The sequence below is a fragment of the Passer domesticus genome, chromosome 12 (genome assembly GCF_036417665.1).
Source record: "Passer domesticus isolate bPasDom1 chromosome 12, bPasDom1.hap1, whole genome shotgun sequence".
Taxonomy (NCBI): domain Eukaryota; kingdom Metazoa; phylum Chordata; class Aves; order Passeriformes; family Passeridae; genus Passer; species Passer domesticus.
Window position 1 is genome coordinate 15,810,609 of NC_087485.1, and position 17,352 is coordinate 15,827,960.

Sequence of the window (17,352 nt, forward strand, 5' to 3'; positions counted from 1 at the left end):
GTTTAGGCAGACTTCATCCAGCAGTGTGGATGCAATGTCATTACAGGAAAATGTAATTCCTGCTGTATGTTCCCCCCAACGCCCATTGGTAGGTTAACCATAAAATCTTATTAATAATTACAGACTAATGAAAGGTTTACAAAACCATCTACAAAACAATTGCTCAATCAGGCTACCTGCAGAGCTCAAAGCAGTTCAAAAAGCACCATGAAGTTAATTTCCTATGGGTTGAAGCTGACATGGGGGGACAGAAAAGTTGCCCCCCAAGTCACATTTGGACTGGCAGCAGCATGCGGCTCTGGGTAGGCAGAGCAGCTCCTCCAAGGCTCATTTGCCTCTCATCTGCTCAAGTTCACATATCTGTGGTCCTTCAAACCCATGTGTCTCCCAGGACTCTGCCGGGGACTGCCCTGGATTGTGCCACCAGGACAGCCTGTCTCTCCAGGCATGTCCAGAAAAGTACAAGGCCCAGCAGGGAGCACATACCACTCTCTTGATTTCCCACACAGCAGTGGTCCAAAGTGGAATTGCTTTGTGCTCTCAACATATTCCTTGAAGATGACTTCATCTTCCTTCATGGTTTTCCTCCACTGTGGAAACACCACCCTGGGCAGAGAAAGTGGGGAAGGACATGAGATACTCCAAGTAGGAAATGCAGTCAGAAAGCCAAAACCCTTCCTGGTGGCTGAGGTACCATCTGCCTTCCCAGCTCCCAGCACAGGAAGAGGTGCTGGGCGACCTCAGGCAGCACAGTCTGCCCAGGCCAGAAGCCCCAAGGGGCAGCCCTGGCTGTGAGTTCAGGGGCAGCTGTGGTGTGGGAGGCTGCCAGGGACCAGCCTTACCGTGGGTTCTGGCAGATGCTGGGGTACAGGCCGGTGCCACTGCAGGGCAGCTCGTACTGGCACTTTGACTGCATGAGCTCAAACCTCAGTGTCTGCTCAAACTTCCCTGGCTTTTTGGCGGAGAAGTGCACCTTCAGTTCCACCTCACCGTGGGCAGGCACTATCCACCGGTACCGTTTCAGCCTGGCAATTGAAGAGGAGGCTTCAGACATTGCTGAGGAGCAAATGGAACAAGGAGGGTGCGCTCGCCATCCCCCAGCACTGGCACAGGGTGGCTGTGGAGCTGGAGACCATGGACCTTGTTTGGCAAGAGGACCAAGAAGCAGAGGCATCACCTCCTCCCGTGCAGCTCACCTGAGGAATTCTGTAGGGGTTGAGGCACTTTCCCATGTACTTTTGGATCTTGTTGCAGAGGAATCCCGGGGACTTTCTGTTCTCTGTGTGGAGATGTGCTTCTCCTTTGCAGAGCTGTCTCTGCTGGCTGCTTTACCTGTCTTTGGTCGGCCCTTGGCAGAACTGCTCTTTGCTTGTGGGGCCTTGGCCTAAGGGGAGAGAGAAAAGGGAGGGGAGAGGTGAGCCCTGAGACATTCCCATCCTGGAAAGCAAAATGGGGGTTTGTTCACCAATGGAAGAGAGAAGAAATAAATAAATCCACCTGCCCATGGACTTGGTCTTCCTTATTGGTGTTTGTTTTGCCTAGGACCCCCCTTCTCACTCAGGACCCTCTCCTCAAAGGAAGTTCATGGTTTTAAGTGTTTTTTTTCCCTCTTGTCTTACAGAACTGCTCTGTCTCCAGCAGAGCTGTCTCTTTTCTCCCATCCCTGACAGAAAGGAGACTTGCAGACACAGGGCCCCATCACATCTTCACTACTTCTCCACAATGCTCCCTTTCCTTCCAAGCTGTCCCCCATGTCCCCGTCTAGCCTTCAGCGCCAGCACCACTGCAGCACCCACCAGATTGTCTTCCACAGCAGCACCTTCAGGTGCCACAATGGTGAAGGGCTCCACACGCTCTGCAGAGCCCAACCTCTCCTCTGGGTACTCCACTATGGAGAGCACACCACCGGGGGGAAGGGGAGGGCCGTCGGGATGCAGTCCCACATGTTTCAGCATCTAAAACAGAAGGCAAAATCCTGTTTATACTTCTGTCACCTTCATCCTTACAACTCCTTTAAAAGCACTGAGCTTTTGGCAATGGGGTTTTTAATTTACATGAAGCACGGGTGCTTTGTTATGCCCAGTGGGGTGAGCAGGCTTCAGAGCAGACACAAGAGCTACAAGCAGGACCGGGAGAGAAACTTCTCCTAAGTGACTCAGCTGTAGAAAACAAGGACTGTGGGCTGCCCTGTCCTGGGATGGTTTATGATTTCCAGGCTGGGAAAGCCTGAACAGATGGGATACTTGTACACAGAGCACTCCCACTTCCTGCCCATCTGAGGAATGGTGATAACCTCTCCATCCACACAGATGATAGAGAACATTGTGGAGTCATCAGGGACCTGGACAAGGCTCTGTGCCATTGTCACCTGGGGGGACACAATGCTCCAGGGCCCAAGACCACAGCAAGCTCAAGATCTGAGCCTTGCAGGGTGTTACCTCATCTTCTGTTGGCAGCTTCCCTTCCCTCAGGATCTCTCTGATCATGGCCTTTGGATCTGAGACCTGGATGTCCAGGCACGGCACCCCAACGTGCTCTTCTCTGACTGCCCCCTCTGCAACTTCACTTTGTGTATCCAGCTGAGATGACTGAAGACTCCTTTGGTCTCCACTTTTTTGTTCAGGCTTCTTCTCCACCTTCTCCTGGGGCTTACTGGTCTTCTGACCTTTGTTTTCAGCTGAAGACTGGGACTTGTTTCCCTTTTGGATCACAGGTAACTGCACAGTACCCTGAACCCTGTCCCAGTAGGAGAAAACCTGTGCAACGTTCTGCTGCGATGACTCATAGATCTGAAACCTCAGGATCAAGTTATTCTCCATCTCAGCTGGGTCCTCTGGGATTTTGTTTTCCCCCTTCTTTGGGGCTTTGGCTTCCCCCTTCTTTAGGGCTTGGGCTTCCCCCTTCTTTGGGATTGTGATTTTGCACATCTTTGGGGCTTTGTATTTCCATTTCTCTGGGATTTTGGTTTCCATCTTCTTTGGGGGTTTGGTTTCCTTCTTTTCTGGGGCTTTGGTTTCCTTCTTCTCTATGGCCTGGGTTTCCTTCTTCTGTAAGGCTTGGGATTCCTTCTTCTCTGGGGTTTGGGTTTCCTTATTTTCTGGGGGTCTGGTTTCCCTATTCTCCGGGGCTTGGGTTTCCTTCTCTGGAGGCTTAGTTTTATTCTCTGGGGGCTTGGTTTCCTTCTTCTCTGAGGGTTTGGTTTTCTCCTTCTCTGGTTTTGGAGGTTGCTTCCTCACAGAGACGCCCTTTTTTTCCTTCTTCAGCTTCTCTTCCTCCTTCTGCCTCTCTTCCTCCTTCCGCCTTTCTTCCTCCTCTAAGGCTTTTGCCTCCTCAAGCTTTTGAGCCAGCTGCTTCAGCTCCCTTCAGCAAACAAAATAGAAATCATCGCTGAGAGTCACTACCAGAAACTTGGGCTCACTAGTCCTGGCTGGCCCTGCACTTCATTCCTGGACCCTGAGGCCAGGCAGAACCACGAGACCATTTCCGTGAATTTTCCTCAACCCACAGAGGTTGGGAAAATCCCAAGTGAGGTGGAGGTCCCCTTCCACCTTCCCTTTGGTGGAAGGGGACCTCCAGGACCAGCCAAACCTAAGCCTAGCCATCATAAGATCCTGACTGTGCAACCTCCCTCTTAAGGCACACCCAGACACCTCCAGCCCACTGCCAAAGGCTGATCCACCAGCTCTCTGCACTGATGCCCGAAAACGCTCTTTGTCTCTTGATTTCCCAGTTTAAAGCAGATCACAAATTGCTAACATCTGCTTTTCTCTCCTACAATTCTTACTCAGCTCATTCAGCCCCCTTCTCCCTGGGCATAGCCTGCTCCTTAATGAGAATAATCCTGTCAGTCAGAAAGCAAAGGCTGCAGGAACTGCTCTCCTGCAAGACAGGCTCTTGTCAGCCAGATTTCCTGCTGGAACCCAGCTGTGACCAAGCCAGCTGCTGCTGTCTGCCATGGAATCGATCTGAAGCAGCCTCATCTGTCTCCTCCCCATGAAACCACCTTCAGCCTGGGCTGAAGGAAGTCCTGGCACACAGGCTTGCTTTAAGCAGCCTCCACTCCCAGCTGCACACTTTGCCTGTGTGTCCTGAGCTGGGCTGCCCTGCTGGAGGAGAGCTTCTCCTGTGCTTGCCTACTGCTGCAGCTGAAGGGGAGCCTAAAGGACAGGAGTGGTGTCCCACCACAAGGAGAACCCTGGCAGATCAGCAGTGTAAGGACTTCATCTGTGGCAGCACCAGGACCCAAACCAAGGTTTGGTCTGTGCCCCACACCTGCCCATACCACAATCCCATTGTTTTGGTGAAGAAGGGAGATGATGAAGAAGCTGTGACTCAACACCATGGACTTAAAGACACCTCTACAGGCAGTGCCAAGGTAAGCCCAGAGCCCAGCTCCCTGCAGGCAGCATCTAAACCAGGAGGGCTCACCACTGAAATAGAGAAGAACATGTTCTGTCTCAACAGAAGAAGGTCCTTCCTCTCTTGGGAGCCAGGCAGCTAAGAGTGGCCATCCCTGAGTTGCTTCTGGCCTTTGCTATCCAGCACCTCTGAGCTCAGAGTCCTTGGAGCAGGGAAGCCCTCCAGGGACAGTAACCCATGGAAGAGCAGTGATCCGTGGAAGGCTTACTCACCTCTTCCTCCATATGCGCTTCTTTTCCAGTATTATTTTATCCACTTCTGCTTTCTTCTCTTTAGGAAGGGCATTATACTCTTCCTCATCTACTTGCAAGACACGTTCTGCAATCTTGTGCACAGCTTTTTCCCACTGCAGCTCTTTAGCACAAACCAGAGGAGAAACCATGAGTGACTGCAAGCAGAGCTGGGTGCTCTGGGTCAGCTGCAAGGATTCACAGCTTTTCCTGACCCAGCCTATCATCCCAGGAGATACTGGGGTGCTCATATCCCTGCTCCAAAATTCAGACAATCCCCCCAAACTATGGCTGGGCAGTGAGGTCCTGTGCTTTGCCTGGCTTAAGTGCACCAAGGCTGAGGAGAGTTGTTTGTCGCTGAGCTACAGCAGCTGGCACTTGTGCCCAAGATTTAATGTTAGAGATTAAGGTGAGTCTTAAAACCTCAGATCTCCTGCAACTCTGAGATGAGTGCTGGTTACACTGAGGCAGAAGGTGGAAAGATTAATAAAAACATTTCTTACAATCTCTGCTCCAAACCCAGATACACAGAGATAAGGCTGAGGGCTTGAGAGAGAAGATTTGAGAGGGATGCAGATATCTCACCTTCCTTCTCTCTTTCAGCTTCCTTCCTCTTTCTTTCAGCTTCGCCCCTGGCTTTCCAAGAAGCATAATCCTCATACAGGTTCACCATGTAGATATGATGACAATTCTTGACAGCTTTGAGTATGCAGAGCAGAGAAGATTCCAGGCTGCCTGCAAAGAGGCTCTCCAAGCCATCAAAGATCACTCCCTTGGAGCAGTCTTTACGCTGTGAATAAAGGGAGGAGTAAGCCAGCCACTGCACACAGGGGGCTGGCAGCTGCACAGTAAACCCAGAGGGCACCAGCTATCCTTGTTCCAAGTGCAGTAGCTAAGAGCAGCTTGGATCTGTCCTTAGGCTCTGCCAATGAAGGGCAGCTGCAGCTTCCCCCAAGGTTCCCTGCACACAGTCCAGGATCCTCCAGCAGCATGTACAGACATCGTCCTCCTCCTCTCTGAGTCGTACCTCAGGTACCCCAGTGCCTGTTTCTTGGAGCAGGAATGTCCCCTTTTCCCCCACCCCACACACCTTCAGCCTCTCACTCAGGATGTCCACCAGCAGGTCCTCGGGCAGCACACAGCTCAAGCAGTTCAGCTCTTTCCCACTACTGCTGATGATGTTCAGCTGCTGCGGTGCAGGAGCAGTGGAAACTGTGAACTGCAATGGGAACCATTGTAAGGAAAAGAAACCACGGTGGAAAGCCCTGAACAGCTCCCACTGCTGGGCTTGGAGCTGGGGTTCCTCACAGTGGAGACTAGAACAACCCTGCAGTGCAGGCTGGGGGCTCCAGGGGATGGTCCTGGAGGGCCCATCCGTGGCCAGTAGACACCCAAGCTTGCAAGCCCCTGGTGCAGCCTCCCAGCACTTTGCTCACTGCCTGCAGCCACACTAGCCAGGACTGCACTTTGCCAGCAAACCACTGAGAACCAGTGGAGTTGTCTGCCAGAGCACATTCCCAGCCCAAGTCATGGCACTATGGACCCACATACCAGGCCCTGGCTGGTGCAGAGCTTCCAGTGTAAGCAGCCCCTGCCCATCTCAAAGACAATGCAAAGGTCCCAGACATCAGCCAGGGCAGATCACATTTACCTTGGTGTCCTTTTTGTCGAGTTTGCTGGCTAGATCCCTCTTCTTTTGTGCTGGAGGGGTCTTGTCTTTGGCATCCTTCTTGTCGACTTTTTCCCCAGAGGCTCGTTTATTCTTGGTCTGAGGGTTTTTACCTGCACAGAGGACAGATGGTTCAAGAGGGCTTTGAAAAGCAAGCAGACATCTTTCACTGCAACGGGCACAACCTTGGGAAGGAAGATGGCACTTTTTCCCCAGTCTGCTGGGCACTGGGAGCACTGTTTCCCAGAAGCAGCTCCTTCCCTGCTTCTCTTACCAGCAGGTAAAAGCACACCATCCCATACTTGATTTTAAAGCCAGCACTATGTCCCTCCTAACAACTGTGCATGCAGGTGACGCTGCTCGCACAGCAGTTCCCCTGCAGATCAAGCCAAAGATTTGTCCTCCAGGAACATTGTTTCCATACGCTGCACCAATCCTGCATTCCCATGTGGAGACCTGCAGCCCTGCCCCACTTGCATCACCCATCTCCACTGAAGCTGAATCCTCCATGTGGGAAAAGCCCAGCTGGGACCCAGACTCTTCTTCCCTCCACCAGCTCCCAACCCAGCCAGGTTCAAAAGTGAGCGATGCAAAACTTCCCCCTGCACCGAGCCAGGTCTGGCCTCACCCTGCAGAGCTCAGGGTACCAACTGCCCAGGAAGTTTCATAACTGTCTCCATTCTCACATGGAGAAAAGCCCAACGAGCTGTGTAACCTGACAGTGGCATAGGCAACTCTCTGGAGAAAAGAGCTCATCCGGAGCATGCCTCTCATTGGAAATTCCTCTGGGAGGTTGACCTTCCCTTCCTCTCATTTGCGAGGTTACACTCATAGTCCTCTTGTGCTTACTGAGCCACTTCAGAAGGCTTTTTCCTTGTTCAGGTGGGCAGCAGTTCTGCCTGCTGCCCATGAGGAGCAAGCTCAATTCAGCTTGGAGGAAATATAAAATACTTGGGAAAGAGACAGGCATGCTTTACCACCCCTGGATGAGCTCTTTGCTCCAGAGAGTTACCTATGCTCACTGTCAGGTTCCACAGCTCGTTGGGCTGTTCTCCGTGTGAGACTGGAGACTTTCGTGAAACTTCCTGGGCAGTTGGTACCCCTAGAAAAATGAACATGTGCCAAGAATGGCAGCAAAGGGGGCTATAAACGAACCTCTGACTGAACCCTTAAAATTGATTTCATTTTTTTGGCAAGCCAGTGATGCACTTCACCCATGTTCCCTAAGAGATCCAAGGACTGAAAAACTGCTGCTCTGAGTAAGCAGAAGTGGACAGTCATGGTGGGTTTCTCAAGCACTGGCTCTGGGTCCTTACCAGCATCACCTTCATCTTTGTCTTTCAGCTCCTTGGCAGCCTTGGTGCAGAGCTCCCGGGCACAGAGCCCTGCTGGGCTCTGGTCGTTGGCCATGGCCTCTTCCACCACAGTGCCAATGGACACATAAGCAGCGTCGTAATACTGACACAGGCCTGCTGCTATCTCTGTCTTTCCTGCGAGAGAGAGGAGGACTGCTTGGTGACACTGGCACAGGAGGCACTGCAGGGCCAGGCCCTGGAAAAACCTCCAACAAGATTTCAAAGTTAAAAGGACAGTAGGAGAGCAAGTGTCCCCCATGGGGGAGGCAGCTGCAGCGTGGGTACAAGCTCCAAATTCTAGAGCCAAGAGGATCATCTCCACCTCCTGTTCAGCTCAGGACTTTGCCTTAAGCACCACGGCCCACCAGGATGTGTTCATCCTGCTTGCCCCTCTCCCTGCAGCCCTGGGCTGCAGCTCACGTACCTGCCCGGGGTGGCCCATGGACAATGACAACAATCCCTCGGTGCTGCTGCGCTTCACACCTCCCTGAAGATGGGTCAATGCCCAGGTGGCGCATGACAGCCCGAGAGATAGGATTCCCAGTCATTTTCACCAAGGACTCAGGACAGAATGTGACAGTCCTGTATGCTGCAGTGCAAAACCAGGGGGAAAAGTCAGCCTCCTGACCACATTTGATCCTCATCATCCTCCCCATTGCTTCAGACACCAGGAAAGGAGACTTGGTGAAAGCAAGATGAGCTTGTTCTTTTGTTGCTAGGAAGGTGCAAATATAAAAGAGCCAGTGATATTAGACCTGGTCCTACTGGCTGAGCAACTCATCCAGTCCTAGTCTTTGTGGCTAAGGGACACAAGGGAATATCCTGATTATTTCCCCAGTCTATGGCACGCAGACAGGAGCTTGCTTTGGCTACACCCAGGATTGGAAGAGGATGCTACAGCCCTTCAGCCAAGAGTTCCTCCACCAAGCTGGGGAACAGGCAGCTGCTAAAAGCATGGGCTTTCCCTGGAGAGCAAGGTGACAGAGGGTTCAGGGTGGATGGGCTGGAGTCCCTGCTGTTACCACAGGCAAAACAGACACCGCCAAACCATCACTGTTTTTCTGACCTGCTGCTGCCTTGCCCATGGCCTTGGCCTTGGCCTTGGCCTCAGCCCTGGCCTTGGTTTCTGCCATGGCCTCGAGCTTTTCCTGTTGAGCCTCTGGCCTCTTCTGTGCTTCATAGTCCTCCAGCACCTCTGGGGGCAGCGTCTCACCCACGGCACGTGGAGGCATAAAAAAGCTCTTTTGGTACTCAGACCCCACTGCCATCCGTAGGATCTGTATGTGGAGGGAAGAGAAACCATAATGCAAGATTCCTTTCCTTGCCTTTCATCACACAGACTCAACAAACCCATTTTCTGTCTCCTCCCTTCCTCCCAACAACACAAACTATTTAGTTTAGGTCCTCCCACAGCATGTCAGCAGTGCTGGCTTTGCCCTGGGGCTTGCCTCCATCTCCCTGGCACAAGTCTTGGAATGCTGCAGTGCTGTGAAGCTTGGGCAGCATGGACATGGGGACCAGAGCTGCCTTCTCACCTTCTCCTCCTCAAGGTACTGCTCATCAAAATCCAGTGAGTAAAACTCAGTGGGGAAGTTGCATGGATTCTTCACCACCACTGTGGCCTCCACCCCATCACTGTCCACCAGCATCCATCCCATCTTTACTGCTGGGGGGCTGAACTCCAACCGTGGCTGCAGACCTTGTCCTGAGAGGCGCAGCTTCAAGTGGCTGCTGCTCCCATGAATGTTAAGCTCCAGCTCATTGTTGTAAGACCTCTGAAAAGAGGAAAGTGCACAAAACCATTCCATGAAGTCCCAGTGACAGGACCCCCAATACAACGCTTGCCCCAAGGTCAGGGTGTTATCAGTCCCTCCAAGGTGAATGGAAACCAGATATTTACTGATGCTAGGGACTACAGCATCTGCAGTAGTCTGGGTCTGAGTAACTGGGATGAATCCTGGTGTGCACTGCAAGTGGGTATTTGGTATCAGATGGATGTACAATGGACTGTCAGGTGTTTTCACCTAGTCGTGCAGGAGTGCAGTGCTGATGGGAAGGGCCCTTGGGGTTACAGTGTCCAGACACAGTCCTGGCACTGCACCATCAGGCAAACACCAGCTCCAGGAGAGAGGCAAAGGAGCTCTCGCTGGCCAGAAATAAGGGTCATCTTCTCTGCCATGTGTTTGGCTCTGCTCCAAGCCAGACACAAGATGGTTACATTTCCTGAGCAATGAAAAGATCCCTGGGACTGTGTGTGGGCACAGAAGCACTTGTGTCCATGCTGGCACACGCTGCCAGTTTCCGAGACCCAGCGGCCACAGGCAAACTACTTTTGGGAATGCTCTGTCCTTTAAGGTGAATCCCCAGCTGCATGGGAATGTGCAGGCAGGCCAGAGCCCCAGGGACTGCTGCCAGCACACCATACAGGTGACTGTCCTGCCGTGCCCAGGAAGCTCTGTGGTGGCTGTGTGGTCTGTCAGTGCTGCAGCAGGATGAGCCATTCCAGGATTATCCTCTGCGAGTGGGCAGCTGCTCTGCACCGAGTGTCACAGCTGCAGACACAGCCAGGCAGGGGGGAGGCTGAGGGGAATTGGGCACATCCCCCACATGTGCTGAGAGGCAGCCTCAGAGCCCTGATGCTCTCTGTGCAAGCTCCCTGTGGGCATTTCAAAGCACATCTCATGGGAGTGCTCTGTGGGGTGAACTGAGCCACGCCGAGTACGGGGCTTGCAGAAAGCTCCCTGTGCACTCTCTGCACCAGGCCCTCATTTCCAGATAGCCCTGACAGGCCTCCTGGGCTGACAGCTGCCAATCTCACCTCCTCCTTGGGTGTAAACTGGATGTGCAAGTTCTGCCACTTTCCTGGATCAAGGGTTCCTTTGGAGGGCGTCACTTCAAAGGGACAGGGCTCATCCTCCAGCGTCTGCCGCTTCTCACGTATGGCTGGTGTCATGTATTGGAGGTGATTTTTCTGGGCACAGAAACCAATCATGTGAGGTCTCCTCGTGCTCTGAGACACTGACACGGTGCTGAGAGCACCCACAGCCAAACCAAGTGTGGCCCCAAAGCCCAGAGCTGGAGAGAAGCTCTGTAGACAGGGCAGACAGATAGCGAACTACTGTCCTCAGAGGAGGAGGAATGGGTGAAAATGGCAGAAAAGCAAAGCATCAGCTAATGGAACAGGTCCAGGCAAACCAGCCTTGTTCTGGACTCTCAGAAGTTTCCTCAAACACGCTGTAGACCCAAGTGCCAGGCAGCCACAGGAGCAGAAAGCGCAAGAGTCACAAAGAAAACCCACCCAAGAAGTTACGTGTTCAACGTGGCCTGTGCTTTACCTTCAGAACAGGCTTGCTGGCAGTAATGAACCATTTGCAGGGTACTCGGAACTGGTTGTAGAGTCGGATGGTCTCAACCTGGCACTGCCCAACGAGGATGTCAGAGAACTGCAGTCTGTTCTTGGAGAGGTTGAGTGACAGTTCCAACACAGTGGCACGGAGACGGATGTTATATGTGGGGCCTTGTGTCACCTGGAGAAGGACAGAGAATTCAGCGGAGGGTGCAGGTGACATCTGCTGCTGTGCCCAGCCTGCTGCCCACCCCAAGAGCTGTGGTACCTCGATGGGCAGCACCACTTCCACGTCACCCTGTGGCCTGTGGGCACTTTCAAAGCGCACGTCAAACGCCATGGTGTGCTTGGGGGGGAGGCCATTCTTCTGGTCCAGGTCCACACTGAAACCTTGAACGGATGAACACAAAGCAGCTGAGATAGACATGAAACACAAAATGTGCCATAAGCATGTTAAGGCCTTACTGGTGTCCTGGCTGAGAGGCCTGGGAGAAGCCCCACGCTGTGCTGTGACCTGGACAACAACTTAAGAGTGCACCTGAACACCCCTCAGCCACAGTGAGCCACTGTGTGATGGAAGCACAGCCTTGCCTCAAGGCCTCTTTTGGAAGCCTTTTGATCCACCAGAGGCTCGCACAGGCTGCTTCCTCAACAGAGGCTGAATACAAGTGCTGTGACAGTGTGAACTGCAAACAAAGCACTTCCAAAACACAGCAGACCCCACTGGCCGGCAAAACAAGCCCACAGAGTGGCCAAAGAAACTTGCTGCTCGTGGGAGCCAGGGGCGGAAGATGCTGAGAGGTGACCAGGGTGATGAGCCCATCTGGCCCCTGCACTGAAGCATTAGGGCAGTCACAGGCAGGCCAGGTCCCTGGGCATGGCTGGCCAGGAGAGTTCTGCCTCTAAAGCTCCCAGCAGGGGCACTGAGAAGAAAAAGCTCAGAAACCTCCCCAGGTTCAGGGGCTTAAGCTAATCTGTCTGAGACAACTCCTTCAAGGCCACAGGAAGTGTCCCCAGCACTGCTTACCTGTGTCCTGCAGGACAGATCCATTGGCCTGGAAGGACACTGGGATCTGCCCAGGGTTGGTGATCTTCAGAGTGTGTGTCTCAGTGTAACCCTTAAGGACAGGGCCCATGTCCAGGACATACTCCAGCAGCTCAACTCTGCAAGGAGTAAGGACAGGCCTTAAACCACAGTTCTTAAGTGTGGCTACATGTCCAAGTGAACAAAGCATACAAATACAGTGGCTATTTCTTTATTCACTGCTGTAAAAACTCAGCTCAAGCCCATGAAACCCATGGCCTGACCACCTGGCAATGACTTTGGGAAGTCAGGAGGAGTGCAGGTCCTAGGTTTTATCAGCTACTAAAGGTACCTGAAAATACAATTAGTTGAAAATGGACACTGGCCACAGCTCCTCTGCCATGAAAAGACAGTATAGGTGAGTCCACTGGGCCTCCACTGCTCTCAGTGGAACTGCCTAGCCTGGTGTACAGCCTGAGCCTGAAATTGCTTTGGGGTCTAGGAATAAGGTTTGCCTGCACAGGAAACCTCCATTGCTCTGCAACCAGATCACATGAGCTGTTCTGCAGAGCATCTTCTTCCTGAACTGAAGCCTCCCGTGCTTGTGCTGCATCATGATGGTGCCAAGGGACAGACCAGGTCACCTAGATAAGCCCTGCCACCCCACCAGGATTCAAGCCATCTGATTTTGGATTTTAAAGGGTTTGCTGACATGTGCAGTTCCCTTCTCCTTTTCTTTAGTGTCACACCTGCACAGCTGCTAGCTGGAACCAAGACATCAGCTGGGAGCTGTCTCTTTCAGAGCTAGTCAGCAGGGACAGAATTTGTGCTGTCTGGAAGGGCTTGAAGGGGTGCACTGGGTCCCCCAGCTCTAGGGACAGAACCCCACACCTGTGGGCAGCTGAGCAGGCAAGGCTCAGCGTGGTGCTGGGGAAGGGAGGACACCCTGCTGTTCACATGTAGCGTGTCACAGCCACCAGGACCAGACCCCTTCTGGAGTCCAGGCTATTCCCAGCTCTGCAGACACAAGGAGCTCTCAGGAGAAGGGGACATGGCTGGGTGTTCCCCACGGGGCACCTGGAGATGGGGATGGGAGTCCCTACTCACTTGACAAGACTCTGGCACAGCTCCTTGTCAGGGAACCTGCTCTTTGGGGGATGGGATGGAAGAATTTGCTGCAGCTCTAGAAAAGTCCTCTCTATCAGCATGTTCATCATCTTTATCTGCATCTGAGTGTTTAACTGAGGAAAGGGAAGACAGTGGCTGGTTAGCAAAGGTCCTTCCCAAGGCCCAACCTGCACCTGAGAAAGGATCCCCCCCTGCTCTCGTTGGGAGGGGCTGTGGGGTCCTCCTGTCTGGCTGCTCAGTGTCTGTGACACCTCCTGCTCTCTTAGCCAGCACCTCATCTCCAGGGAAGTCACTCCAGCATCTCTGCCTGCCCAGACACTGTTAGCAAAGCTGCTCTGGCCAGGCAGACAGACAAGCCAGGAACCTTCCAGAGCTCCAGATACTTGCCTGCCCCCAGCCAGTACCAAGGCAGCTTGGACCAAAGCTGTCTTGAAAGGGAGCTGGGACCAAGCTGCTGCCTCTTGGAGATGAGCACCACCAGCACAGCCCCAGGGCAAAATCAGGCAGCTGCTGTTAAGGTCTGGAAATCTGGCAGGCCTTGGGTTGGGACCAGTGAACTCCCCAGCAATGATCTGCATCTCCTTCAAAGCATCAACTCCATCCCTGGAGCATGGCCTTCAGGATCTCTCCCTGGGGTAGCCAGGAAGCTGGTGCAGCCCCAGAAGAGACCATGACCAGAGTGGCAGCCCTAGGGACAGTGCTGAGGTGACACAAGCTTGTAAGTGGGCAGGGAGGTCCCAGGTGCTATCAGGGCTCTGGGGAGCTGCTGTGGGCTGCAAGGGCCTCAGGTGACATGGAGAGGGTGGCATGTGCCAAACAGGGCTGCAGCTGTTCTTACTACAATGCCAGAATGAGAGATGTGGGGCTTCAGGTCCTGAGTCTTCGCATTCTGAATATTCAAGGTCTGAATTGTCGGGGTCTGAGACTTCAAGGTCTCGCTCTTTGGGCTCTGTGTCTTCTTCTGAACAACTGATTTATATCCTGGAGTGTATAGTTGCCGGCGTTTTATGAGCCGTTTCAGTGTCTTCTCATATTTTTCATTTCCTGAAGGAAGAAAACATCCACAAAGAGAAGTGTGAGCAAAGTGCCAGTCCCATTTAAGCTGGCAAGTCCCTGCCTCCCAACACTGGTTTCTTCCAGAAAGAAATCCCTCAAGCCATCTATGGAAAGTGGATGCTGCTGTTCCTCTCTGAATCTCATCCCCTGCAGTGTCACACAGATCCAACCCTGCCAGAAGCCCTGCCAGCCTCTCTTACAGCTTTCCCAAGCCTTTCAGTCTAGCCATCATCACTCAGGACCCTGCCAGATGTGCTGGCAGGCTCTGCAGGTTGGTTCCTGGGACAAAGCCCACATGGGATCCTCTGCTCAAGACTCATGAAGCAATCAGAGGGTTTGGCTTGGTTGGGGAGTCCTGCAACCCTCCACGCTCAGTGGAGGTGGGCATGAGCTGCTCTATGGGCATATGGTAGGGAACAAAACCAGAGGGGCCCTTCCTGGGCAGACAGGCAGTGCCCACCTTTGATGTTCCAGGGCAGGTTGACACTGATCATGGGAAAGGATGCTTCTCCTTTCAGGCAGATATTTTCTGGGTCCAGGTCACCCACTTTAAGCTGGTAAGTCCTGCTGAAGGCTCCTGGTAATCCCGGCATGTAAGAGAATTTCAGCACTTGCTTCTTGCCAGGTGCAATGGAGCCCTGCAGGGACGGGAGAAGAGGGAGGGAATGCATCAGAGTGTTTGATGGGGATGGCTCAGGGGACAGACAGGCTGAGAACACAGGTTCTCATCTAGAAGAAACCATCAGATCACATTACCTTCATGATAAATATATTACAGTATTGGCTTTCACAGTTGTTAAATACTATGTGTTTTATAATGCTGACTTTTGTAAAAGAAGTTTTGATGAAGTTTAGAGTTCTTTTAATGAGAATGTTGTGTTGTGATATCAGTGTTGGTGAAGAGTTGTTGCAATATTAACATTTAACCAATGAAGGAATGGAAACCTCTTGAATGTGTCAAAAAGTCACAAAATGACCAGGACTAGGACAACTGCACATGCTCCATCTGCCGAGACAGAGCAACTGAGGGTTCCAGCGGGAACGCTCTGTCCCTGTCCTGGGTTACTCTCTCCATTTCTCATTCTCTCTCTGCTCTCTTTTCTGTCCCACTCTGGTCAGGACCATGCTCTTTACCAATAAACAGTTTTCAGATATAACACTTGCTGCGTTTGTGCCTTATTTTCATCTGAGAAATCTATCAAAAAGAATTCTCCTCTACTCCCCTTACAGGACAGGACAGTGACCAACACAGCTGTGCCTCCCGCTGGGGTCAGCCTCTGACAGCAGAGCCACCCACCAGCCAAGGCCGTGGGGGAGTCTGTCAGGAGAGTTGTTTGACTTTCTCTGCCTCCAGCAGAAATTGCTTACAGCCCTGTCTCTCTCATGGCTGGGTTTGGGGTTTTCACCTCTGACTTTTTTCTCCCTTCCCCACACCCCCCACCCCTTTTTTTTTTCCCTTTACCACTCTCCTGGGCCACCTGACACAGGGCTGGGGTCAGTCACTTGTGCTACTTACAGTGGTGGGCTTGACCAGAAACACACCAGGCAAATGCTTGTCTGCAGGGCTAGGGTTTAGCACCCAGCTGAATTCAATCTTGCCACTGTTTGCCAGGGTGACATTGCTGTGATGAATTTCGTTAAACATCTGGAGAGAAGGCACAGGAGAGGGAAGTTACAGACCCAGGCCTGCTGCTGGGAATCTCCTTCCTCTCTCCTGGGATTGAAAGCAGACACATCCTGGGAGCAGGGACCAGGGAGGAGACAGGGGCCCTTGGGAACCTGGGGAACCCCCAGGCACAGGGCACCTGCACAGCAGCAGGGAGCTCTGGCAGCACACAGAGGGGTGGTAACAACCATGTGAGGGCCAGCAATAAATGAACCAGGGGACACAGGCCCCCTGCACTCTGAGGGGTCACCAACAGCCAGGAGAAACAGAGACAGCACTGAGGCATTGCAGAAGAAAGGCACCTGCATGCAAGCATTGGCAAGCAACATAGATGCAACAAGGGAGTCACACAGGACAACACAAACAGGGCCAGCAGCTGGAAATATCTGTGGGCTTTCAACTGGAAAAGAGAGAAGGGGGGATTATTCTGGGACAGTCTCTCCAACTATAGTGACTGGAAGCCCAACTTCTTCTCTTGATTATTGTGTGGATTAAGCACGAGCTTTAGACAAGAGCATCTCCTCGGAGGTCAGGCTTTAGGTGTGGATCAGCAGAGGGGTGTCTCAGGGACACACTCCTCAGAGCACCCCCACTGGGACCCTGCCTGCCCCAGGAGCCAGTGTTAGGTACCCTGAAAATGAGGCATTCCCAGCATTTTGGAGAGGCTTGGAGATGGCCATTTTAACCAGCTTGAATGCCAGATGTGTCCCTCAAAGGTTGTACTTCCAAGCCCCAGAGCCAGCAAAGGGGCTGGGAAGGGAAGGGAGCCCTGGAGCGAGGTGGGCAGGAGCCTGCTGGCCGTGGTCCCAAGGCAAGGAGCTGTGCCAGGGGACGTGTGTGGTACCTGAGAGCCACAGCTGATCTCCCGGGGCCTCAGGGAGTAGCTGACACGTGAGGCCTCCCCGGTCAGCACCACCTTGTAGCTGGGGCCTCCCTCCACGTGGCACAGCACCGTGACATTGCAGATGGTGTTGAGGTGGCCACAGAAGGTGACGGAGACCTGCTGGCTCTCTCCTGGCTGCAGCACACCTGACAGTGGCACGATCCTGAAAGCCTGCATGGAAGACAGGAGAGACTGAGGTGTGGAGCATGGACATGGATGCAGAAGAGCATCTTGGAGCAAAGTGCAGCTGTACCTGGAGGGGCCTATTCCCCAAACACAGCCAGAATCACCCTGATCTCATCCTGTATCCATGCCACTGACCAGTGCAGGGACCACGGGGAAAATCTTCTCCCATCCTCATGGATCAATGCATTACTTAGTACATTACATGAAAGTGAACTGGGATGTCTCCTGGCAGTAGAAATTCTCTAATGGCACAACTTGCCTTTAAAAAGCATTTCTTGCTGCTTTTAGAAAAGGAGGAGACTCAGAGTGAGAGCTCTTGGAGCTGAGTGAAGGACTCCAGCCCAGCTCATCTGACTCCTGAGGCTCTTCTCCTCTCTTTCTGATTTAAAT

General features: G+C 52.8%; 1 protein-coding gene across 3 annotated transcripts in view; it reads right to left on the bottom strand.

Annotated features, from left to right (window-relative positions):
• Positions 1–17,352, bottom strand: part of LOC135279370 (hydrocephalus-inducing protein homolog) — a 69,648-nt gene that overhangs the window by 15,593 nt on the left and 36,703 nt on the right. For all 3 annotated transcript variants that reach the window (XR_010346633.1, XM_064386714.1, XM_064386713.1), the window contains 22 exons: positions 16,738–16,947; positions 15,744–15,872; positions 14,688–14,865; positions 14,010–14,215; positions 13,151–13,284; positions 12,047–12,183; positions 11,288–11,409; positions 11,009–11,200; positions 10,492–10,644; positions 9,209–9,448; positions 8,740–8,950; positions 8,098–8,262; positions 7,635–7,808; positions 6,301–6,431; positions 5,740–5,868; positions 5,235–5,439; positions 4,632–4,773; positions 2,439–3,360; positions 1,797–1,955; positions 1,197–1,384; positions 843–1,025; positions 487–606 (listed from right to left, as the gene is read on the bottom strand). Coding sequence is in view for 2 of the 3 variants with exons in the window: in XM_064386714.1 (XP_064242784.1) it covers positions 487–606; positions 843–1,025; positions 1,197–1,384; positions 1,797–1,955; positions 2,439–3,360; positions 4,632–4,773; positions 5,235–5,439; positions 5,740–5,868; positions 6,301–6,431; positions 7,635–7,808; positions 8,098–8,262; positions 8,740–8,950; positions 9,209–9,448; positions 10,492–10,644; positions 11,009–11,200; positions 11,288–11,409; positions 12,047–12,183; positions 13,151–13,284; positions 14,010–14,215; positions 14,688–14,865; positions 15,744–15,872; positions 16,738–16,947 (4,430 nt within the window). In the remaining variant the exon portion in view is untranslated. The remainder of the gene's footprint in view (positions 1–486; positions 607–842; positions 1,026–1,196; positions 1,385–1,796; positions 1,956–2,438; positions 3,361–4,631; positions 4,774–5,234; positions 5,440–5,739; positions 5,869–6,300; positions 6,432–7,634; positions 7,809–8,097; positions 8,263–8,739; positions 8,951–9,208; positions 9,449–10,491; positions 10,645–11,008; positions 11,201–11,287; positions 11,410–12,046; positions 12,184–13,150; positions 13,285–14,009; positions 14,216–14,687; positions 14,866–15,743; positions 15,873–16,737; positions 16,948–17,352) is intronic.